At 34.5% G+C, this 27216-nt stretch overlaps 1 protein-coding gene across 1 annotated transcript; it reads right to left on the reverse strand.

Annotated features, from left to right (window-relative positions):
* LOC115880694 (histone-lysine N-methyltransferase SETD2) lies at positions 1-25633 on the reverse strand. The gene is made up of 13 exons (XM_030897976.1): positions 21779-25633; positions 21565-21718; positions 17568-17898; positions 14891-15384; positions 13072-13272; positions 11675-11976; positions 9632-9751; positions 9325-9422; positions 7726-7930; positions 6488-6699; positions 2635-2805; positions 2222-2578; positions 1-651 (listed from the first exon to the last, which is right to left on the reverse strand). The coding sequence occupies exons 1-13, from the start codon at positions 25212-25214 to the stop codon at positions 484-486; spliced, it is 6249 nt and encodes a 2082-aa protein (XP_030753836.1). The 5' UTR covers positions 25215-25633; the 3' UTR covers positions 1-483.
* Positions 25634-27216: the final 1583 nt, after the last annotated feature.

Here is a 27216-nt window from a genome sequence, read left to right on the forward strand (position 1 = left end):
ACTTACAAAAAAAACTTTATTAAATTATTCAATTAAACAGTACAAAAAAAGGTCAAAAAAAAGTTCAAGAAACATTTACCACACTTTTCCGTTTTCTATATAAAGTCACAAATTATTATTTTTTTTATAATTTGTTACATAATTTTTTTTTCGAAAATTTTACATACCTACAGTTTTCAGAGCATTTACAAGAATACAATATAAATAAAAATTTACAAATATTTTCGTAAAATTAAAAAACGTATGGTATGAAATCATAACAATAATTAAATAAAACCCTCCAAATATATCAAACATTGGACTATAATGACTTAAAACAATGTTATAACAATGTTTTTAATAAAGAATAACAAAGTAATATTTATGTTTAATCCACTTTTCATCCACCCAAAAATACAATTGACAAAATAAATATTAAAAAGTTAACAATAAAAAGTTTTTTCCCAATCATTTTTCTCCATTATCACAGTTTTAGATGACTGGTCAATCCTTAAAGTCGGGTTCATCTTGTCGTTTCTGATAAAATTCTCCAAACTTACTCATATATTTTCTGATATATTCTCTTGCTTTTGTCTTTACATTGTCCGTGCATTCCAGGTCTTCAATCTTATCTATATGCTTTATCTCCTTCAGCATCACAAAATGTGTCAACTAAAATTAGAAAATGTTTTTAAATCCTTCAGTATTTTTTGGATTAAACAGTTAATTTTTTTGAACGCTCTAAGTGTTTTTCGCGCAACTGATTCAATAAAAGTCTTTTAGGATCTACACTGCTCAAAACAATTACCGCATATTTGAAAAAAATGATTACATATTTCTAAATGAAGCATGCATTTGCCTTCCTCTTGATTTTACAAAAATTGCCCTCTGAGGGAACGAAATTAGGGGGTTAATACTGCAGGAATAAAAGTTTTTAAATCTATCCTATAATGCAGAGCCAAAACTGCTTGACATAGAAACACGAAATTTTGCAAACGTGTTCCTAAAGTGATGTAAATGAGCACTAAGAAGGGATTTTTGGAAATTCGACCGCTAAGGGGTTGAAATTAGGGATAGAAGGTTGCATAAAAAGTTGTTAAAATCTGTTCTAGGAGTACGAAATTTTGCACAGAGGTCTCTTAAGTGGCGTAATTAAACACTAAGAAGCGATTTTTGAAAATTCAACCTTTAAGGGGGTGAATTACCGAAACTAGGGGTGGAAGTTTGTAGAAATTTGTTGTAGGTATATAAAATTTTGCGCAGAGATTCTTAAGTGACGAAAGTGGATACTCGATTTTTGGAAATTTATCCCCTACGAGGGTAAAGTTAGGGGTGAAAGTTTGTACAGAGGTTTCTTGGGTGACATAATTAAGCACTGATGAGCGATTTCTGGAAATTCACAACATAAGGGGGTAAAACTGGTGGTGAAATTTTGTTTATATTTTTTTAAAATTAGTCCTAGGGGTATATTTTGTATAGAGGTTTCTTAAGTGGCGAAAGTGAGTACTTAGAGGCGATTTTTTGAAAATTCACCTCCTAAGAGGGTGAAAGTTGTCTCAAAAATTTGTTAAAATGGGTTTTAGAAGTATGAAATTTTGCGTAGATGTCCCTTAGGTAACGTAATTGAGCACTAAAGAGCAATTTTTAGAAATTCGCCTTTCAAGGGTGTGAGATGAGAGGTGAATGTTCAGAAAAAATCTTTTTTATGTATATGTATGAAAATTTGCATTGAATATTGGTGCCCTTAAGTGATGAAAGTAAATGCCCAGAAACGTTTTTTTAAATTCATCCCCTAAGAGGGTGAAATTTTGTACAAGCGAACTTTTGGATATTTGTACAAAAAATTGTAATGGTTCTAGAAGTATTAAATTAACACACAGAGGTCTATTAAATGAAAAACGTGGGTACTAAGAATCTATTTTTCAAAATATGTCCCTTAAGCAGGTGAAATTAGACACAAAGGTTGACAGCAGTTGACAAAATTGACAGCAATACCAAAATCTGTAAAAAGTAATCGTAGTAATCAAAGTAACGAATATTTGAAATGATTACTTAGTACTCGAGTAACGATTAGTAACAAGTAATCAAAAGTAACGAAAATCAACATCACTACTAGATGGTTTTCCGTATTAACATGACATGCAAAGAGTGAGGAAGACATGCAAAACAGACAGGTAAAATGTTACGGTGTAGACAGCGCTTTATTTTTGTTTTAAAGCTTCTAAAAAGTGATTAAATTTACCTTTCTTGCGAGATGCTTGAAATCTTCAGTGTTAACGATCCGCCCCTCTTTACAGTCCGGCTTCCTGTAAGCGTTCAGCACGCTCACCACCGTAGTGGCCATACTAGATCTAAATATTTCCTTGATTTTTTTCGCACTTTCGTTATTCCAATCCTTCATTTCCCTGATGCGCGACTTCGCTGACGACTTCGCGTACTTCTTCTCTTTCGATTTCTTCGGTTCGTCGTCTATAATCAACTTCACCTTCTTCTTTACCTGGTGGGCCATCTGTTCTTTCTGACGTTTCAGCTTCTCCTTGGTTGCTTTGTAACGTTTAATGTCCTCTTTGAATTGCAGGCGGTCTTCCTCTGTTCTAGGCTGAAATGAAGGTTGTGTTTTATAATTTCTACAATAATTTTTTATTAAATTCTTACGCTAATTATAATTTCCTCGCACAATCCTAGTCGTTTCTTCTTTTTCGGTGGTTCTGGATCGTCTAAGTTAAATTGTTCCTTTAATCTTATATCTATGGAGGAAAGTGGTTCTAAATTCTCTTCTGGTTCTTTCTTAGATTGTTCAGTTGCCTCCTCGTTGTCAGATTCGACCTATTTTGCATAAAAAAATAAACATAATATTTATCTGAGCCTTGAAACAAAGAGTTATTAATAGCGATTCACTATTAATTTTGTAGGATGTGTTCAATTTAATGTTTACTAACCGGGGTGTAAGGGGTATTGAAGCGATACATATAGCCTAGCTTACCCAAAAGTCAACCCCACCTTCACGTGGTGCACCCTGTTTACACAAACGAGGCTCTGACGTCCGAGTGTAGGCGGTATAACGCTATACAACCCTCGGACCTACCATCTTTCTGAGGAAGAGGAGAAGTAGACTACTCCTACCCGGCCGAGAACGTAGCACAAGGGAACTATCGTCTCAGTCCTCACTGTGCCATAGCCATCCCGTGCTACAGTTGCAGCCAAACTGTGCGGCAGCGTAACCGTCACAGTTGAACCCTTTTACGCAGCTAACACTCATCAAAGATGGAACATACGAGTGGGACAAAATCATCGTCCGGAGGTAAAATACCCCCTCGATCGGATCTCCGGGAGGGGGTGCCTACTCGAGCGTATCATCGGAGAATTGAGCAGCGTCAATGTTTCACGTTTGCGGCGTGGAACGTCCGCACTCTCCTGGACAGGACAAACTCTAATCGACCAGAAAGAAGAACTGCTCTGGTCTCACAGGAACTCCACCGGCTAACTATAGATGTTGCCGCTCTTAGCGAAACCCGCTTTGCAGATGAAGGTAGTCTGACTGAGGAGCATTACACCTTCTTTTGGAAGGGTCACCCTGCCACACACAGTAGAATTCATGGCGTAGGTATTGCAGTCAAAAACGAAATCGCCACCAGTTTAACAGAAGTGCCTATTGGAGTCTCCGAACGTCTCATGACCCTAAGGTACCCCATATCAGATAAAACTTACGTTAATATCATTAGTGCCTATGCTCCCACCCTAGACGCTAAGGTTGAGGATAAGGATAAATTTTACCAAGATCTACAAAATGCTCTCCAACGAATTCCAAAGCAGGAGCGAATCATCTTGCTAGGTGACTTTAATGCCCGCGTCGGCAATCAGCAAGAAATATGGCCAGACGTATTGGGAAAACATGAAATGGGAAATGTAAATAGCAATGGTGACCGTTTGCTAACAACATGCACAGAGTACAATCTTTGCATCACCCATACATGGTTCAAGCTGAAAGATAAGTTTAAAGGTACCTGGAAACATCCCAGATCAGGCCACTGGCATCAATTGGACCACGTCATCGTTCGAAGGAAGCATCTGAAAGATGTCAGACTTACAAAAGCCAGAATAGATGCCGAATGTGGTACTGACCACCGACTTGTAGTTTCGAAAATGACACTTCAATTAAAACCCAAACATCCACACTGCAAAAAGCAAAACAATATGACCAGATTAAACGTACGGAGTCTAACGAACAACGACACCGCCAACGCCCTCCGGGAAGCCATCAGAGAATCACTTCCACCGATAACCTCAATCTCGGAAGCTGAACAAGGCTGGACACAATTGAGGGATGTGATTTATAATACCAGCGAAGAAGTACTGGGCAAGTCCAACAAAAAAAAACAACCAGACTGGTTTAACGAAAATCAACCACATATACAGACTTTGTTGGAACAAAAGCATAGAGCACATCAAGCAGTCACTGCAAATCCACACAATCCAAGGCTGGCGGACAACTTTAAAGCAGCCAACAACACGTTTCGAAGAAGCCTGCGCCAGCTAAAGGATAACTGGTGGTCACAAAAAGCAAATCAGATTCAAGAGTACGCCGTGCATCACGACTATCGTAAATTCTTCGAGGCTGCAAAAAAAAGTATACGGCCCAACTAAGAACGTAAGCTGCCCAATCAAGGCACAAAACGGTGAACTTCTAAAAGAGGAAGAGCAAATCAGAAATCGCTGGAAAGAGCATTACAGCCATATCCTTAACCAAGACAACATCCCCAATATGCAAGCACTAAACATAATACCTCAGTATAACAGCATCGATGTATTAGATATCCCAATAACGGAACAGGAAATAAAGGCCTCCATAAAACAACTTAAAAACAACAAATTGGCTGGCTGTGACGCGATTCCAGCGGAAATCTATAAGTGTGCAAGTGAAGAACTTATTGGTCATCTTAAGGCTCTCTTCGATGTCATATGGGAAAGCGGAGAGGTACCTCAGGACTTTCGCAACGCGAATATAGTTAAAATATTTAAGAACAAAGGAAGTGCATCAGATTGCGGAAACTACTGAGGAATTTCACTACTGGTTATCGGAGGAAAAGTTCTCGCAAAAATTATGTCAAACCGCCTTCACCCACATATAGAAAAAATCCTCCCAGAATCGCAAACGGGCTTTCGCACCAACCGCGGTACCGTTGATTCCATATTCTCCGTCCGCCAACTACAGGAAAAAGTAAAGGAACAGCAGAGTAAACTCTATGTTGCATTGTTGCAAAACATATGTTGTAAACAGAGATGTACTTTGGGCAATTATGCAAAAGTTCGGAGTGCCCAACAAGTTTTTTACTGTGTGTAAAAGCCTCCATAACAACAAGTCGAGAGTGTCACATCATGGATCACTGAGTGATCCCTTCCTGACAAATACAGGAGTTAGGCAGGGATGTGTCCTAGCTCCTCTCCTATTCAACATATTCATGACAGCGCTCTCTATTATAGTGGACAGCAAACTACAGGAAAGAGGAATGGGTGTTAGATACAGGTATGACGGCGGTCTGTTCAACATAAAAAGACTCAGGGCAAAAACACGTACAAAATTTATCACAGAACTCCAATACGCTGATGACTGTGCTCTAGTTGCAAATACGTTACAGTAATTACAGGAAATGCTGAACACGATAAAACTAAAATCATGTGCACTCCCCCGGAAAATCATAACAGCGCTATAAAAATCGGAGAAGAACTATTGGAATATGTATCGGAATTTAATTACCTCGGCAGTTTGATCTCGGAAAAGGCAAATATCGACTCTGAAATTCAGCACAGAATCAGCAGCGCCTCAAGAGCATTAAAAGACAGGGTTTTCTACAATCATGACTTGAGCACAAAAACGAAACTTGCAGTGTATCGAGCAGTAATACTCCCCACCATGTTATATGGAAGCGAAACCTGGGTGCCGTACCGCCGGCACACGAGCGCATTAAACAAGTTGCAACAGAGACACCTTAGACAACTGTTAAGAATCAAATGGTACCACCATGTCTCAAACGTATCAGTCCTTGAAAAAGCAAGTTGCGAGAGCGCTGAAGTCATGATTACTAAATCTCGTTTAAGATGGGCTGGCCACGTATGCAGGATGCAAGAAAACCGCATACCGAAATCTCTTCTTTAGGGTGAACTTGTAGAGGGTAAGAGGAAACCGGGTGGACAACTCAAAAGATACAAGGATGTTTTTCATGAAAACTTAAAGGGGATAAGTATGCAGCAACAGTGGGAGGAAGCAGCGCGCAATAGAACGCAATGGAGGAGAATTGTAAATTCAGTTAATAATGACAACCAAAAAGTAAAGAGGCAACACAGTAATGAGATTTTTGAATGTCCGGAGTGCGGAAGAGAGATAACATCACGTATCGGGGTTTTCAGTCACAGAAAAGCTCATGACAGGAAACGCCTTGCGTAACCATCTTCTGATGCGTGTCAAATACTCGTCAGCGAGTAATGGCAGTAAGTAAGTAAGTTTACTAACCTTTATTTCTGGACTTGGAGTAGCAGAATCCTTGCCCTCTCGCTTGAGACGATCGGGTATGACCGATTTCACACTACCTCGCGGAATTTTGTCCATTTGTTTGCGCACCTCCATTAGTAATTTGGCATCGTCGATTTCATCTTCGGTATCAGAGTCCGAACTAGAATCTGACGAGCTCAAACTGCTCGTATCAGAACTGGATGACTCAGAAGCTAAAATATAAAATACACCCTGTATTATCTATAAGATTGGTGCATTTAAGTTGATTTTAAAAATTCCGACCGCAGCGCTCGATACGGCAGAAATTAGAAGTTTTCGCACTGTTTTTCAGGCAGTTCCGATGCTGATCGCATTGAAATAGTATTAAAATCGTGGCTCTGTCATAATATTTAAGTATTTTAGTTTTTAAGAATACAGTTATTGAAACGACAAAACACTCAGGTACGAGGTTTGTGTGATGTAACGCTGTTTCGGGTAGTAAAAATAAAGTAACTCGAACTGGGCGGCGTTTTGTGTTGTGACAATTTCAAATTTTAATAAAATTGTCGAAAAAATGTACAAAAACATACATAAAAGAGGGCGTAATTACTTGGTTGTTAAATTTTTTGTATATTCGCTATTTAAATCCGTGTATGTATTTGTAAATGCCGGTTATTTACGATATTCTCCGACAGTGGCAGCACCGGCGGAGAATGCACCAAGCCTATACTAAAATTGAGCAAATTCTCGTATTAATACATTATGTTGAAATAATAAATAGATATTAACTAATATATTTCTATAATATATAATATATTCTCTTTTTTATTAATTTAATAAACATGGTACATTTGAACTACTTTATTTCAAACAGTACTAACAAGTGTTTTTTTTATGGAATACCTCTATAACTATAAGATGTGTAAGAAGACGATATTAACAATGACTAATTTTCGTGATGAAAAAAAAACGACGTCAAGTTGACATATTATAATCTTAAGTACAAAATGACAATGATCTCGATTTCCAAGCCAGTTTTTTCGTATGGAACTTTTTGGCATGAAAGTTTATAAATACCGCACAATTAACTTGAAATTTTTTTTAATTATTAAAAAAATTCTCAAATTAATTGTGAGTTATTTATAAACTTTAATGCCAAAAAGTTCCTACCAACTAGAATTAATGTTTTCTTGCAATGTTTTACGGTTACATAACCTCCTAATAATGTTAAAAACACAAAATACATTTGAACTACTTACATTCTTCGACGGGTTCGGGTAATGGAGGTGGTTCCCATTGGCTCTTTCTGATTTTTATGTGATAGTAGTAAGGTCTTCCATACTTATCCTTGGCACATTTCCACTTTGGCGGGAGTTTGGCTGGTGGCGGTATAGGACCTGCAAATTTCACTTGAGACGGATCTTCTTCTTTGACTTCTTGATACATCGGTGGTAACGATGGTAACTAGATAACAAAAAGCCTTTATAGCAACATAGACGGGACCAATCCCGTAGTCAGGATTTTAACGTTGAATGGTAGGTTAACATAACTTCAAATGTTATCCTAACTTTATTCTTTAACATTAACCCTAATAAATTAATCTTAAGACCTTAAGGAAATGCCGTTATACTTCTCCTACTTGTCTTAAGAATTAAGAACATTCTAGCCGGCGTATTCTTCTGGCAATTTAACAGCTCTTTCTGCAGTATCATTAGCTACTCTCAAATTTTTCACAATTTCTAAGACTCTCATATATCCAGGATCTTTTAACTATTCCGTACTGTCTAACTGCAGAAATAATCAATGTTTTAACACCATCAGAATTATATATTTTTACAGTAATAGATTAAATTTTTCAAAAATAATCATAATTTTGTCAAAAAAGTTGAAGAATTTAGGAATTTACCGAGTAGTTAATTTTAACCGTGAATAACTTTTGAAGGAGCAGGTTTATCGAAAGACTGTAAGAGACCTTTTTTGTAGAGCGTCCAATTTTGTACAAGAATAAGTGATTGTCATGGCTGTGAGAGAACAAGATCGAGAGAAAAAAAATATTTGCAAAAAATGGCAAATTCCCATGTAATTTAAATGGGAAATGAATCGTCGTTGGGGCAAAGTTTATTGTAAATATTAAGGGTTTACAATGGTTTGTTATTTTTTTCGACAATAAAATAAAAATTTAGAAGGCGTCGTGAGAGAAATCATCAATTTCATAACACAACTAGTGGTGTTATGAATCTATAACACAACTAGTTGCTATAATAATGAAAAACAACTACGAATATCTAAATATATTAACTTTTCCCGCAATAATGATTCCGTGGCACGTACTGCGGCAAGTTCTACATCTGAAGGGAGACTTTCGGAATCGCTCATCGTAATTTTTAAAATGATTTTTCTGGGCAAAAAGTGCTCGCGTTTACTTCACAGGGCAAACTGACTTTTCAGCATAAATGTGACAAATGTCATAGTTAATGGTGTTAAAGGTGGGCGACTAATAAACGCATTAAACGACAATTAAAACAGCATTTTCTTATTTTTCGGTTGTAGATAAAACGTTGTACATGACACGTGCGTTTAAACATGATTACAACACTCGTGTGATTAGAACGACTCGGTCTACGACCTCGTCTAATCGTTCACACTCGTTGTAATCATGTTCATACATGTTCTGTGTTGTAATCATGTTCACACTTGTACTGTAAATAACTATTATTTTTAAATGTTTGCAATTCTTTGAATTAGGTTTTTAAGAAAAAAAATGGAGAAAAGTTGTTGACAAAACCCAAAATAAAATTATATTTTTTTTTAAAAATCGCAAAGATTAATTTGAGAAAAATATAAGTATAAATACTTACAGGAGGTTGGGTTATACCAGGTACAGAACTTGTAAGGCCTGGAACTGGAATAGAACCCGGCAATCCGGGTACCAAAGTAGTAATGTTTGACTGTATAGCTGTAAGAACAGATCATTAGAAATAAATTAAAAAAAAATAACTTTTAAGTATAGTTTAATATAAATTTAGTAAACATATAATAGCAAAACTGATAGAAATGGAAAAATAAAAATCTGAATTTTATTTTACAAATTAGGAAAATAAATAGGTCTAATTAAACTATGAATATTATAGATTCAGTCAATTATACTAAAATTATGAATCTTACTGGGATACTGCTGTGTAGATCCTGACAATCCTGCGACGTTTAGATTTGGAGGTTGATACGGATTCATATAACTAGATTTGTGAGATGGAAGCGACGAAGGTACAGTAAATCCCCCAACACCTAAAAAAAGATTTAAAATTCTTATTATTTATTGCAACTATTGAAGCTTTTTTTAAGATTCACAATAATGTCACTATAATTCAAATCCCGACACAATATCTTTCCATATTTATACACTTTACATAAAAACAATTTTTTAACTAAGCAAAAATTCAAATCAAATTCCATGGAAATCCCTCAACACCTAATAGGACATTTAAAACACCTATTATTTATTGCAACTTTTGAAGCGTCTTTTGGATTCACAATAATTTCACTGTAATTCAAGTTTCGACGCAATGTCTTTCCGGATTTATATACATTGCATACAACCAATAATTATAATAAACAAATAATATACAGGGTGGTCCGAATTCTATTCGGGAAACTTCTGCAAGAAATTCTGCAGATAAAAATAAGTAAAAAAGTTCTTATAAATAATGTATGTTCCAAAAAAACTAGTTTTGGAGATACAGGGTGTAGAAGTTCATTTTTATTTCGATTTTTTTCCAAATAATGTATGAACTAACGTCGATAAAGGGATGAAAATTGTTATCTGGTTTTTTTTTGACATGGTAAATTTGATTTCGATATCAATATGACTCCTACTCGTAGGAGGTGCCACCTACATATTTTTTTAACTGGCTTGAAGAGTAATAAATTTTCGCCCGTACCTGTTTAAAAGAACTGAGTAAAAAATACATATTTCCGACGTTTTCACGTAAAAAATGTCTCTTGGCAAAAGCTCCTACTCGTAATGTAAGATATTTGGAATCGCAATAATTAATACATGTCATCATAGAATGAAATAATAAATTTGAAGTGTTTTTATGCCAAAGTTTCAACATAAAACATCATAATTTTCCCAAAGAATAATATATGATTGGGATTTTTTCAGGGCTGGTAGATCTCGATAAAAGAAACATATTTTCTCTTTGCAGTTTTTCAAATAAGTCCAAAATAACCGAGTTATTTTACTTTGAAGATTTCAAAAAAATATATTTTTTGCTTAAATTTTGAGAACCACTGGATCTTTTCTGAAAATAAACATCATAATCGTATTTCTGGGGTTGAAACATACTACCCCTAAAATATTTGCACTTATTTAAGACTCGCCCTGTATATTAGAGAAACGTCAGACAAAACTGACAATTTTGAAGACATTTCTATAACATTCTCCTTCCCATAGATAAAGGAAATAAATTTAGATTGGAAAGCCCGTCAAAATATATAATTGTTTTGGATCGCGACCGCTGTACGCGATCTGGCGCTGCTATAGCGGTTCCTAACAACAACAGCCGAACAATAACAGAAATAATTTTCTCTTGTCAAAGTCAGAATCTTCAAAAATTATAAAATCTTTCAAAATTTAAACCGCCCTCATTGAAAAAATACCGAAAAGTGTTTAAGCGTCCATTCTCAAAGTAATTATTGCTATCTTGTGAGTTTAATTTAAATTTTACTTACTCAAACCCGTAATAATTGTGAAAAAGTGGCATTAAAAACTAAAAAACTGTGTTGTGAACTATGAACTGGAAAAACCATCGTGGATCGTGGCATAACGTCGGTTTCCAATGTTTCATAGGTATTTCACATACGTGTCCTTATATAAAATAAAGTTTCTTGTACGGAACACACTGTATTTTATTTATAAAATTAAAAGAAAAAAATAATAAATTTGAATAAACAATATTTGGCGACATATTTCCGGAAAAAGTCGAACCGATTATCAAATCATCAAAAGCTTTGGGTCGTGACCGTTGCAAGAATTGTGCCAAATAGTGTTTATATTTTCCTTATGGGCACTTTCCAATCTAAACTTGTTTCATTTATCTATGATCCTTCCTTAGTTTTTTTATTCAATGATTTCAACTGTTGCTTATGAAAAAATAGCTATTATAGATTTAAAAATATGAAAATGGGCCTAAAATTCAAAGTAATTACCTTGAGATGTAACTGGCGAGTTAAAAACTCCCTGATTCTGTATGCTGGGCACAGGTAAGGCTTGCCACTGACCGATGGAAGGGTTCCAAATGTACTGGAACCCTTTGCTCGGATCGAAGGGGGCCGTGAACCTAGGATCCGCTCCTATCATCATACAATTTAGTTCGTGCTGTCTCCACATCTCCCTTTGCTTCATCCGTCTCTCTTCTTCCTTCAGTTCCATCTGAAGAGCGAACAGTTTGCGCCTCTCGTGTTTGCTGATCTTCAAAAATGCCGCCGACGGTTTATCTTTATCGTCATATCTGTAGAAAAATATTAGATATCTGTGAATACTTGAATATAAAAATAATCTTTCGAATTAAAATGGCAGCTGCCACTCCCATAATATATTTAATAAGCTCAGAATTATTTTGTATTATTCATAAAAATTAATATAGGCTTGGTGCATTTCAGTTGATTTCAACAAATTCAGACCGCAGCGCTTCAACGGCAGAAATCAAAAATTATCAGAATGTATTTCACGCCGCCGCGCGGTCATGTTGATCGCATTAAAATAATATTGAAATCGTCGTTTTGTCATAATATTTAAGTATTTTAGGTTTTTTCTAGTGCAGTTATTGAGACTATAAAACACTCAGGTACGAGGTTTGTGTGGTTTAACGCTGTTTTGCATAGTAAAAATAAGTGAAAAAGAATTCGAACTAGGCGTCGTGTTGTAACAATTTCAAATGTTAATAAAATTGCCGAAAAAATTTTAACGCGTAAAGGAGAGCGTAATTAGGGCGTTGTTGGGGGCAATAACATTCAATAACTCAACTTTCCCGGATATTCAACTCTCCCGAAACAACATTTTATAGCTTCATAGTTTCTCACATCGATTTGATCAAAAGCAAAAATTGATTCAAGCAGTTCGACGAAACAAGTGAGTAAACAAAGTGCTCGTTACATAATCAAAAAATTAACTATGAGAGAATAAAATATAATGATATGCTTTTTTTAATCAACTAGTGATTAAATGTTTATGAACCTCTTCTAAAATAATAATTATGTACCTTTAAAAAATTTCGTTATAGCCGAAATAGCCCCAATTATGCCCCACTAGCAAAACCGGTGAAAACTATGCTCGCTACCGTGTTGAACTAATCTAAAAAGTTTTCTTTAACTGGAATAATAAATTATAATACAAGTTAGACCTTCTGAAGATATCAAAATATTTACTTTTTTATTTTTATTTTGAGAATTTTCACAAATTTTTAACACTTTTAGAATAATTAAATAATATATGTTTCGTATACTCGCTATTAAAACCCGTTCTCAATATTAGTTATTTATGATATTCTCCAATGGTGGCAGCACCAGCGGAGAATGCACCAAACCTATAAACTAAACGGACTTACTTAGAGCCTTTCTTGGTGGTTTCTCTTTCGATTTTGTAACGAGACCACGAACGGTACCGCTGCTGGTCAGTTTTCCTGGACGTTTCTTGCTCTTGGGCGTAAGTACTAGCCATAAATTTCCTGTTTGCTTCTTTTTCGTGCTCCTTCATTTGCTCAATCCTTTGCTTCTTCGGTATGCGGAAACTCTCCTTTAAATTTCTCCTAAAAATAAAAAATTGTGTTTAAAAAACATTCCCTTGTAAGAAATACAATCATTGTCTCAGACAAACCGAAGTTTAAAATTTGTTACTAGCAGATTGTGCAGTGGAAAATTGTTCTTTTTAGAACCGCTTTTAATGAGAAGTATCAAAGATGCCGAAGCAGCTTAACAGCCGCTGCAAAAAAATCATTGCAACTTTAATAGAATATTTTGAACGAGAAAGTGGTGCGTCTCAAAAGTGGCTCCTATAACTTTTTTTATTTTTTCAGATAAAAAACGAGATTTGGTATGTTAGTATATGAAATAAATTAGGACTGATTGACGTATTCAATTGTTTTTGGTTGCTTCCTGTTTCATCGGAAATGACTATAACTTTTCATGATTTTCAAGTTTTTTAAATGATAACCTCGGTATTTTTTTACTTTATTCGATCGAAAATTGCTGTCCTCCATTCACACAGTTTTGCAGCTCTGAACTGTTCAAGAACGCGATACTCTCACTCCATTCAACTGAGTCATAAAGTTCCAGAACTGTTCCGCGCCATATGGAGGCACCAGGCTATCGCGCACAGCTCCTTTCAGAACCGTTCTCGAGTAGCTTCAGGGCGTAAAGCCCAGAACTCGGAGTTGGCGAATGGAGGACAGCAACTGACACTCTAGAATGACATATCATATGACTATGACTATTTTGACATTTCCGCATGTGGTTTATTTGAAATTGTAACATGCGATTCATAACGACAATTTGATTCGAAATACCAAGTGTGTCGTACCAAATTATTCGCAAAAAATGCTTTTTCCAAGTATGCTACTGAGCCACCCTTGTTCCGTTTGAAAAAACTGAGATATGATTAAAAATACGATTTGGGCATCTTTTAACTGACCAGATCAAGACACGAAAAACATTAGACGATCAAATATATTTTTCCAAGGCTCCTTGATTAAAAATTAATGTTTTTAACTTTAGATTGAAATTTAAAATATTATTTTATAAGCGAAAATGTTAAAGTTGCCATATGATATGTCATTATATTCAGAGTGTCATTTTCTATGAAATAAAATATTTTTATTTAAAATGACACTCTGAATCGGTACTTTTTGTACCGAGAGAGCCATTTAAAAATCGAAAGTTTCAAATCATTTCCAGTGAAACAGGAAATAATTAATCAAAACGGCGTCAGCGATGGCTATGAAATGAAGATCGCTGTCATTTGATATGTAAAATGATATGGAAAAAAATGTCATCGATCGTCATTTCCAAGCCAACTGGACGCCGTTTTTTTGATCATACGGTATTAACCTCCTTCTATAGTACTTTTATTCCATGACTGACGAATTATAGCAAATTATATAAACAAATATTAAAACATAATTTACTGGTTACTGGCAACTTTCCAGTGTCATTTAAGGAAAAAATAAAAAATGGTGCAAAACAAATAATAAAAAAATCGTTTTTACTATTTATAAACTGACGAAAAGTTTACACTGAAATCAATAGCAGATATCATCACTATTCCACATCTTTGTACTTCAAATTATATGAAGTGGAATACTTACTTAAATATTAATGAAAAGAACAAGCCAATCAACATTAAAAATTTACTTTAAAATTAAATCTTACCATTCTTCTAGAAGTTTACTAGCCAGAAACTTGATCTCCTCGATCTTCTCCGCAACCAAAGGATCCATACCCTCAACTTTCCCTTCTTGTTTCTCCTTCATAACCACATCGTTACTCCCACCCTCCTCTATCAGATCTTCGTTCTTCGACCATTTCTCCACGGCGGGCAGCACCTTACTCTCGATCAGCATCGTCTTATTTTGAATTGGCAACACTGCCAACGTTTGCAATAGCTCCAGTTTGGTCTGCAACAGGGCCGAAGGATCGGGGCAGGTTTGTTGCTGGGCGTCGATCATATAACCATGCATGAATCTTAATCCGTGGTAATCCAAAAAGAGGCGACGGCACGGTAGTTCTCCTCTTCGCAATACGCGCAGTAGTTTCTTGCGCTGTTCTAGGTCTTTGGCTCTCACCATCAATCTGCTTAGCTTCAATGTGTGGGCTTGGTTTTTCAAGCCGGTCGTTACCAACATTTCGATGTCTTCGATTAGTTGCTGTAATTAAAAGATTGGTGATGAGATATTGAGATTATATTGTTATTGTTATACAGGGTGACACAGAGTTGTAAACAATATATCAGTTTTTGGTTTGCGATTTTCACACTTAAATATAATATTTATCTTTCGGTAGATATGTGGTATACTGGGCGTTTCTCAAAAGTGGTTCACCATTTTAACATTTTTACTTTTTGAGATAAAAAACAAGAATTGGTATGTTAGTATATGTTATAAATGAGGAATGATTGACGTATTCTATTAGTTTCGTTCACTTCCTGTTTCATCGAAAATTACTACAACTTTTGATTTTTAAATGATAAAAATCAAAATAATACAGTATTTTTTAATTTATTTGACAAAAATGGCATACTGAATAGAATGATATTTAGTTATTCTGATATTGACCAAACCTAATTGAATATGTCAATCAATCCCGATTCTTACCATATACTAACATACCAAATTTCGTTTTTTTAACAGAAAAAAATTAAAAAAATTACAGGGGTGAGCCACTTTTGAGAAACATCCGGTATACCGAGTAGTTTTTGATATATGAGCTTTCTAGCAGTTTGTCCTTTTCAAAAGTATGTATACTAAAATACTCTACACTGCATGGTATATACAGAGTCTGCAACAGTGCGTCGAGCATGTAGGTTCTATAAAAAAGACCTTAGAAATTTTGGTTTAATTTATTTTTTGTTTTCATTTTAAAAAAAATTGTTAAAAAATATACTAGGTACTTGCTATAGTCAGTCTGTACTTATTTTATTAGAAATATCGTGATCCTAAATTGTACAGGGAGTTTAAAATTCCATTCCAAATTTTTTAAAGTATAAAATAATGTTTCTTCTTCTTTTTAAATGAAACAGCCTGTATATTATTTTTTGTTGGATGGGGAATTAAATGATAAACATATTTTGTATTTAAAGTATATAAAATTCTTAACGGTTTTGCAAATATTCACAATATTATTATATATTCAACTAGACACAACCATTAGGTTTGATAAAAATTTACTGTTGAAAAAGTCATATGTAATATAATACCGCGAATATCTGCGAAACCGTTCAAAATGTTGAAATACCTTAAATACAAAAAGGTTCACATTTTAAGTCTCCATCTAACAAAGAAATAATACACAGGGTGTTCCATTTGAAAATACGAAGAAAAATACTTTATATTTTATAAAGGTTTGGCGTAGAATTTTCAACACCCGGTATGATTTAATATTACGATATTTATAGCAAAGTTAGTACAGACCAAATATAGTAAATACCTAGTATACTTTTGATTTCATTAATTTCTTTTAAAAAAACCTGAAAAATATATATTTTTTTATTTATATCTATGAAATTATAAAAACAAATTTAATAATATCTTAGGACTACGTAAAGTAGTCCGCAAGAAAAAAGAAGGCAGCTAAAATGCAATAATCTAATCTATTTAAATATACCATCCCGATCCACTCACACGTTTTTGGCCTACCCTGTAGAACTTAGTATTGTCCTGAAATAGGCCAGGGTACATACTTTAGATATAGAATTAAACAAAATTTCTTATTTAATGGACCTATGCACAGTTACAGAACCCTGTATATTTGTAGTGTTTGGTTTCACACCATTACTACAGTTATTATACTCTTAAAAAAAGCCCGAAAAAATGAAAGGCGAAACATTATGCTGACGAAAATCTATAATAAATATTTGAAATATTAAAAAGAAAAAAGCGTATTTTTTAAAAATATGGTAAATTAGAACAGTTCTCTCTCTCATTACAGTTGAGGGTTGGAACCTTTGGTGTTACACAGCAAAATAAAAACACTAAATCACCACAATACACCAAAACACTTTTACTTTTACACTGGACGCGCGTTTCGCTAACCATGTTAGCATCATCAGCAGATGATTATAAACTGTTGAAGTTTATAATCAAACTGTTGAAGTTTATAATCATCTGCTGATGATTCTCACAGGGTTAGCGAAACGCGCGTCCAGTGTAAAAGTAAAAGTGTTTTGGTGTATTGTGGTGATTTAGTGTTATTTTAATGTCTTATTTTGCAGTTCTCTCTCTCTCTCTCTCTCTCTCTCTCTCTCTCTCTCTCTCTCTCTCTCTCTCTCTCTCTCTTAGTTTAGAAGCTTGAAGCACTGGTGCACCCACCCTAACAAACACAGAATACTTACATCGAAATCTTCGTACAAAACTTCTTTTCTAGCCTTCTTTCTAACGATTTTCTTTGGCGTAGGTAGAAGATCGACAGAAACCTCCTCTTTCTTGGCATCTTCCGGAAGATCTTCAGTCTTGATATCTACCTCTGCAGGTTTCTCCACCGCTAACTCGTCGGTTGTTTCGATTTCGCCCGCTACAGGGGTCGGTTTGACTTCCACGGCGGAGGGAGGTTTGGGGAGGTCTTCCTCCTCCTCTTCTTCCTCCTCGTCTTCGGACTCGACCGGTCGTTCTCCGAGCCATCCGCGACAAGTGGCAGCTTCGCAGTAACATTTCTGAGCTTCTTTGCTACATGTAAAAATTATATACACTCAGATGCAAAAAAACGCAACGGACAAATATTTGGTCAAATTTAAAGTGTTATATTTTTGTTATTTTTAGCCCTATTTTCATGATTTTTTTATCAAGCTGTATATAATTATATCAACCTTAATTCGTAAACTCAGTTTTTTATAAACTTTAGTATTTGGCATATTATACAGGGTTAATCGAAAAGTTGTTTTTTACCTTAACTTTAAAAGAAACTGTGCAATAATTTCGTGTTTAAAAATTTTATTAAAATATAATTTTACGGTCAGAACCATGTCTCCTGAGCATTTTGTTTTTTGGATCATGTCAATACATGCCTTGGTTTTATTAATATAAAGAGCGAAATGAACTTGCCACCAACAATTTGCAATTTTTTCAATTATCATTTCTTTTTGAGGTTATTTTTCAATATAACAAGGCGGCTTTGGTGATTACTGTGAACTATATATTATATATTATGAACTGGGGCTCATCATGTTCGACCTTTGGGAAATGCTTGGCAGAAGGGATAGAGGTCGCACAGCGGTACCACCTTCATTAAATGAACTTCGCTTGGTTCTTTAAGAAGAATGGGAAAGCATAACGCAATATGGTATATGCAGCCCCATTGACAGTATGAACGACGTATACAGGCAGTTATAGCAGCCAAGGGAGGCAATACAAAGTATTAGGGTATTTTTTTACTTTTTTTCATGCCTCCGTTCATAGGATATACGATTTGCCTGTGATTGGAGTCATTTTATATTTTCATTTCCATAACGATTTCGCTGTTCTACTTATAGTCTAAGAGCTAGCAATGTTTTCGAAAGAGAACTTTAAGAAAGCTAGTTCTTTAATATATTTTTTTCTATGCTCTCCTGAACAGAGTGCAGTCCATAAAGTAACTAAAATAAAAGAGTGTTTGAAAGGTTGTCTAACTTGGCCATAATGTTGCATAGTTCAGTTAGGGCTCCAAAGCGTCGCCACCTGCTACCTGTCACGTGTCATGACAAGACTGACAAGTGACATGACAGCAAATTATTTGTATTTTACAATTGTTTACAATTTTGTTTTGAATTTTGGAATTTTGTTATTATTTTGTGTAGCATATACTTTGTTTGTTTGTTTTGTGTTTGTGCGTACAGAAATTACGGAAGAAGTTACAAGAGACCTTATATTTCTCTATGATTTGAACTTTATGTTTTGTGCTGTGTTTTGCCGTCATCATGTAATATTTTGTTCAGCCGATGATGTTATTTGAACACGATCCAGGAAAGGGTGTCATGCAAAGGAAGTTCGATATGTAAACACATTGCCCATCTCCAAACTCCGTGAACGTAAAACGAACTGACTATAAATTCGCGCCTTTATTTCACAGTGTTGAACATTTGCTATCTCAACTGAACTTCAACTGCTGAGTTTATAAATCCAACTTAAAGGTGAATTAATTTTTGATGATGTCTTATTTAAATCTTAATCTGTTATAATAGCATAGATTGCAAACCCTGCGATCTTATATGCTTTGTAAGTGCCGTTGTTAAATACGTTTTATAATACTATAGGTTAATCGAGGGGTAAACCGCTGGTGTATTTTGGTGTACAAGATGTTGGCATTTTTGGCATTTTCGTGGTATTATTGGTATTAGTACTAAATTATTTGGCATTACTTTGGCATTAGTGTACAGAAATTCATCAGGGGTTTACCCCTCGATGTTAATTCAGTATATATGTTTTATATTAGCAAAATTAATTTAGCATTTAACTGTAAGCATTTGAAACGTGAACAATAGTTTTAGGGCTGCACCGAGTACCGAGTAGTTCAGTGCTGGCCAGAATTTTAACCGAGTAATATGTACTCGGTGCTCGGCCTTACTCGGCCGGGTAGGCCGAGCAAAGTATAGTAATAGAAACAATCTATTTATGCATGTTCAAAACAGAAAGAAATGAGACAGTGGCAAATAATAAAATAAATTAATTTATTTTAGAAAAGTAATAATAAGTATAAGTAATAACACAAACACAGTGAAATAATAATTTAATACTTATAATCTAAAAGAGGTCAGCACTATCACTCATTTTAATATAACTTTAAAGGGTATTATCACAGATAACACATAATCCAGATGGCTCCTTACGTGTTAAAAATTGTCACCCCAATTTCACTCCAATTTGGAAAAATATTGGAGTGACGTTTGAATAATCTGAAATTTTTAGATTCCTTTTCTAACTTTTTTGGGAGGTTTTGCTTCTCTTGCACAGATGTCGCTTGCACTTCAGAACAAAACAATATCTCCATAAGCAAAACAAACCAGGCCATTGGTTTGTAGTCGGGGAATCCCAGCCGCTCGCCAATCATAGGCAAAACAACCAAGGTCATTGGTTTAAGGCCGAGGAATTCCGGGAATTTTAACTAGCTTTCTTTAATGTTAAATTATATATTTATATTTATATTATGTATAAAATATAATATTATTATGTTATTGTGTACAGTATAATTAGTATATATTGATAAAGATCGCATAACTGTTAAGACTATTAAAAACCCGACAATTCCACTACTCGGCCTTTATCTTTAGCCGAGTACTCGGTACTCGGTCAAGTTAAAAAACAGGGCTCGTTACAGCCCTAAATAGTTTATACTTTTTAATATTCCGTTTTTAAAAATAATTTTTTATTACATTTTTTGCAGTTTTGATTTCGTAATATTTTTAAAAATACATAAAATTTTAGATTCACATTTAAACTGCCCGCCTTTTTGTGGTAGGTAATACAAATACCTATTTTACCGATTACGTCTGTCATTTCCATTAGTTCAGTTAGGGCTCAAGGGTGCGCTACAATCGATCCTCGTTAAACGTGTTGCCTACTTTTGACTATGGAAATGACAACTCTTTTATTTTATATTTCTCTATGGTGCAGTCCGTCTGACTGCCGGTAGACGTTGCGTTCACGACTGCGCATCAATCTGTATTCAACAGCTGTTTACTAGTGCGCATTACAAATTCGCCCTGTATTTCAGGAACTAAGGAGGCTTAGACAAACCTATGTATAGCATATTTAGTTTCATAAAAAAGTAACAAAGCAATGTGAAAATCCCATCATTGTATCTCTACTCATAAACGAGAAATCCCATAAAACACGCGAAAATGGAATACCCTGTAAAGATGTAATGCGCAGTAGTAAACCGCAGTAGTCTACTGGTAGCCAGGCGGCCCGCACTTTGGTCAGCAAAGCACAGGAGAGCATAGCAAAAGATATATTAAAGAACCAGCTTTCTTAAAATTCTCGTTTTCCCGACGGTGCTAGCTCTTGTACTAATATATTTTTATTAAGGTTATATTCAATTTGTAATTATATTCAATTGTAATTTAACTGTAATTATATTCATTCATCAAACTGTAATTATATTCAATTTGTCAAAAAGTGTCAAAACATCCGTAATCGTACTATCTTTCTCAGTTGACGGGCTGGAATAAAAATTTATGGATGAAAAGTGGCGCGAAGCCTCTATGACCAATCAGAGTGCCGTCGAACCATCGTATCAACGGATAACGGTTAGCATGAAAATCAAGCTTAATCGTCTCTAATTTTATTCTCTTATAAGTTAAGACTATAGTTTAAAACCTTACAAAAAATAACCAAATCAGCAGTAACCTTTTTACTTACCCATATCTCTGAAATCTATAATCGAAAGTGATTTCTTCGCCCGCCAAAATCGTTCTGGTACTAAAAAATCCGATACGCAGCTCACCGTTCACCGTCCATTTCTGGGTCTCAGCATTAGGATCGCAGGAATGGTTAATAAATCTTGATATATTGCCTAAAAATCCACCAAAAAATTATGTAATATTCATCAAAATACCCTATTAAGCATTTATACCTCTCATAGTTGCGTCAATAATTGCGTCAGACCGTAGAGACATAAAGTAAAAATGAATATTTTTATCTTTGGAGTAGACTTCAGCCCTTTTGTCAAACTCATGTGGATCTAAAACTTCTCCTATATATTCCAAGATAAATTCGCCATAAGGTATGTTAGCAGCGGCTCTAAGTCCTAGACCCTTTTTCTCAGTTTTAAATACCTCAACCGGCGCAAACTGGCCTTTCTGGAAGCGCTTGTTAGTACACCTATCCCCGACTTGGCATAGAAGTCCGCATTCAATGAGCAAAAGCCTGTTCAAGCAATCTTCTCCACACCCAAACTCGTTCTTTTGGATATCTTCTTCAGCTAGGTAACAATCACAAGCCATTTCTTGCGCCTCTTTGCAAATCTGTCTGTCTGTTTTATACTGGTTCTCTTTTAAATGTGCAAAAGTTTTTAAACGCGCCGCTATCTCCTCTTGACCCGATTTATCAGTTTTAACGCCATCCGCTTTGGGCATTTGAGGAAAACTTTCTGTATGTGGAGAAGATGATCTAGATACAGACACATTTTCAACAGACTTAGATTTAGATTTGTATTTGTCTTTTTTAACGATCTGAGGAGAAGAATTCGGCGTGCATTTCTCGAATTCGCTCTGAACCGAACTGGTATCAGAGGTATCAGGATCAAACAATGTAGATTCCGATTTTGACCTCACCAAACCACGAGATCTTTTCTTAATCGGTATTATAGTTTTAATCCTGTCCGACCGGCGCACTTCTTCAGAAGCATCAGATTTTCGATCTTTTTTCTGTTTGGAATTTTTCTTTTTCTGGTCTTTGGTTTTAACTTCTTTTGGTAGGGCTGGTTTCTTTGGAGTTTTCTTTTGTGACTTGGAGGATGCTTTTTGTAGACTTATTTCAAGAGAATTTTCAGTTTCAGCTATTGAAGCATTTTCTGAGTTATCTATTGGTGCGTCAGTGTCCATGTCGCTACTGTTAGAAGTAGGACTTCTAACTTTTTTTGATTTATTTGTATCATTAGTTGATTTTTCTACTGCTTGATTTGATTCTACAACCTCCATTGGACTTGATCCCTGACTGTCTGCATCTTTACTTTTTCTTGAATTTCTTTTTGCCTTCCCTTTTCCACCTTTAGTCGTTTTTTTATTAGGATCACCTTCCATTTCTTTTGTTATGTCATATTCCAGTGAACCAAACAATGAAATATCTTTCAAGGTATGCTCTGCAACATCACTTTTCTTCCTTTCTGTGTTTTCTGAAGTCACATTTGTGTTATCTTTGTTTGGTGCTATAGCCGCTTTTGACTGCAGAGAACCCTCATTTGTATCTAAATTATTCAAAGATTTATTTCTTGTACTCTTTCTCGTTGGTTTCTCTGAGCTTCTCTTATTATATTTACCTTTAAGGGTCGTTTTTAATGTATCATTCTTGCTTGGTGACAGATCATTTTCTGATTCTTTAATTTCTCTTTCTTTTGATAAATCACAATCCTTAATAAGTGCACTATTCTGATTTCTTGAATCTTTATCTTCTTGAATATGCATTTTTGCCATTGTGTCACCTAATTTTTCTGATACGAGGTCAGGGATTTTGCTAGTTGCATCTTTGTTACTTATTTTCATCGACTCAGTCACTCTGTCACAAAGAATACTCTCTAAAGTTTCACATTCATCTTTAGATGCCACTATTAAATGGCTTGCATTTTCATCTGTCGAAACACAAGTATTTTCAAAAAGTTCTTTTTCATTTGATTTTATTTGACTAGGAGGTGTTCCTGAAGCTGACGACTCTATAGTTTCATCATTGCTTCTGGAACTGTCACCAGCTTGATGTGATATTTCTGAAGGAGTCTTCTCGTCACTTTCTATCAACATAGTCTCATTATCTATATGCTTATTTGAAACAATCTGTGAAAATCCATTAGATTTTTCAATAACATCACCATTTTTCTCATACTCATCTTCAGCAACATTACTGATACTATCAAGATTAGGACTTGCACTTGTAGAAGGTAAACTAGATTCAACAAATTCTTTAGTTGGGATTTTGTATTCGTCAACTTCAACACCATCATAAACTACTTGTTCTGCTGCAATTTCAAAATTATTAATGGAGTTATCTGGAACAATTCTATCAGAGAGATCATCCTTCACTGTTACACCTTTAGATGATATGGAGTTATTTTCGTCATCTGTCCCAGTAACAAATGAAGTAACACTTTCTTCCACATTATTCAGATCAGAGTAATTTAACGAAACATATTCAATCTTATTTTCTGACTTCTGTGATTTTAAATCTGCATCAGTTGAACATTCTTCTGAAACAATAATCGTTTCCTTTGGAGTGTCAGCTTTAATTTGATTTGCTAATTCTAATATGATGCCATCATCCTTCACTGTTACCATGCTTTGGGATGTATCTTCAGATGAAGATTTATTTTCATCCTCGGTAAAAAAGTATTCAATTCTATTTTCTGACTTTTGGGATGCTGAATCAGTATTAGGTGAACATTGCTCTGAAAAACTTGTTTCTTTTGGCTTGCCTGTTTTTATTTGATCTTCTGATAATTCCAAAATAATGTCTTCATTCTTCACAGTTACACTGTTAGATGATACGGATTTATTTTCATCATCTGTAAAAATATATTCAATTCTACTTTCTGACTTTTGTGATTCTGAATCTGCATCAGCTGAATATTCCTCTGAACTTATAGTTTCTTTTGGAATGTGTGTTTCTGATAATTCCAGAATAATGTCATCATCCTTTACTGTTACCATGCTTTGAGATGTATCTTCAGATGACATGGATTTATTTTCATCATCTGTAAAAATGTATTCAATTTTATTTTCTGCATCAGCCGAACATTCTTCCGAAAAACCTATAATTTCTTTCTTAGTATCAGTTTTAATTTGATCTACTGATAATTCTAAAATAATGCCATCATCTTCAACAACACACTCTTCAATCACTTCTGTTTCACTTGGACTTTCTACATTCAGAATTTGGCTGTTCACTAATTCACTATCTTCTTCAATAATTGGTTTGTTATCAGTTAAAATAGGTGCAACAGTGTCTGTCTGGTTTCCTTCTAAAATATCAATTAGAGATTGATGGTCACCACTTAAAACATTAGATATTTTTGCTGCTGTATTTTTTTCTGTTTGTTTAAGCGAGATAATTTTCTCATCGTTAGTTTCTTCATCTGACCAATCCTTTAAAATTTCCAGAATTTCTGGACTTGCCTTTTTACGATCGGGGCTGCTTAATTTCTTCCTTTCTGGTGTTTTGATGACATTTTTGGATTTTTTTATAGATGTCTTTGATTTATTTGTTTTTGGTATCTCAATATTAACTATACTTTCCCTACGAGTTGATCTTGTTGAAACAGTACCAACTACTACTGCTGGGGTCTTTTTCCTTTTTGGAGGCATATTTTCTATAAAGCTAAATTTAAGAGCTCTGGTATTTACTTAAATAGGGAACTTTTTATGAATAAATAGTATAACACTAAATCTATCAACAAGAACTTATTCTCTGAACTAGTTAACCAAATTACAGCTATTACTTAAACTGTATTTATTTATAATCTCCATATTTGAAACACTACAGTATGCACTACAGTTTTTCGCTGCAACATCTTCCACTTTTTTCAATTTCCATGGCTTACTTGTTTTTCTACGGTTTTCCTCTCTGGTTTTCCTAAATTTCCCTTGCCCTTTTATTCGTACAGAATTGTAAACAAATCCTCGCTTAAATGCATATTATAATAATTTGCAAATCTAGTGTACAACTTTTCATTTGCACATTATAAAAAATAAAAAAAAATAAATTTGCACACTATAATTAAATCTACCCACAGAAAACAGAAAAAAGTATGAAACCATAGATTAAAATTACTTCCTATGATCAGTCAATAGATCCAACAGAAATATATAAAAATCCCTACAGACTACAGACCCCTTAGACAAGGAAAGAGAGGGGACTGGTAACACGCATATTCTCCCGTGATCGGATGGTAAAAAAATTCGATCGGCGGCCATACTTTGGTGACAAGATTTCGAGTTGACACCGAGTGAATTTTTATGTTTTTTATGACAACTGTTTTGTTTTAAATTTTTAAACTGTGGTATTTAGTATGGTGAGATGTTCAGAGTATGGCTGCAAAGGCCGAAGCGAGAAAAAAGTGGCTGGAATTACATTTCACAGGTAAAAATCGATACACAACTTTTGTTATGTGGTCATAAAATGTACATTTTTTTCATTATAGCAGTAAAAATATGTAAAATGCTTTTAATATGTCTTGTACCACATCCAAACCAAACTATTTTTAAAAATTCCAAGTAGTATTTTCAATATCCTGTATTATAATTAATGTTTGAAACTATAAATATTGCTACAGAGACCGGATTTCACCAGTGACGTAGGGAATTATAATCAGAGAAATACAATTTCTGCAATAAACATTTTTTTATATATTTTACATGTAAAAAAATGTATAAAGTATTGTTATCAAATATGTAAAATAATTGTAAACTATAAAAAATGAAAAATTCTAGTGATAAAAAATCTATATGTATAGTTATATAAAACTTAAATTTACCTGCCAAGATTTGTTGGGGGTGGACAAACTTGTGGTGGGCTACTTGTTACTACATACATATATTTTTTTAAATATTCTTTCAAAAAATTTACTAATTTAAGTGTATAATAATAGTTTCAGTGAGTAATTAATAAAAATTTAAAAATAAATAAAATAACACAAAGCTTCTAGAATTGTTTTATTTTTGTGTGAATAAATTCGGATATTCTTAAAAATAGGGTATTCTTATGATTGAAGGTAACAAATATTAAAAATTACAATATTCATTGAATCCGTACGCAAGTGTGAAGAGTAAAGCCGGAGTCTCATGCATCCGAAATCCGATGGTACGACATCCGAAATTTGAAGTTATCGTGTGAAATAAAAAAAGCCTGTCACATACATCCGAAAGTTCGTTCCGAAATTTGACAGTTTTAACATTTTTCTGCTGCGCTGAATAGAGATTCATGTCATGTTTTATTGGAGAAACACTTATAAAAATAACTTCCTCGCCAAATATCCCGAAATTGCCCACTTCCCACTAAACTTGTTTTTAAAAACAAATGTTTTCAAAAAAGTGAGGTTAAAAAACACACGATATCGTACAAAAGTTAAACAAAATTTAACTTTATACGACGTCGGATGATTAGTTAAAATTATCGGATAAAGATTGTTGTCAAAATATTTCGACCAATAGGAGCACCGTCGGATCGTCGTGTCATCGGATTTCGGATGCATGAGACTCCGGCTTAATGGCTAGATTCATTATTATACCGTATGGTCAAAAAAAAAACGACGTCCAGTTGGCTTGTAAATGACGATCGACGACATTCCCCATATAATTTTACATATAA

The sequence above is a fragment of the Sitophilus oryzae genome, unplaced genomic scaffold (genome assembly GCF_002938485.1).
Source record: "Sitophilus oryzae breed Bouriz unplaced genomic scaffold, Soryzae_2.0 scaffold_1640_pilon_pilon, whole genome shotgun sequence".
NCBI classification, from domain to species: domain Eukaryota; kingdom Metazoa; phylum Arthropoda; class Insecta; order Coleoptera; family Curculionidae; genus Sitophilus; species Sitophilus oryzae.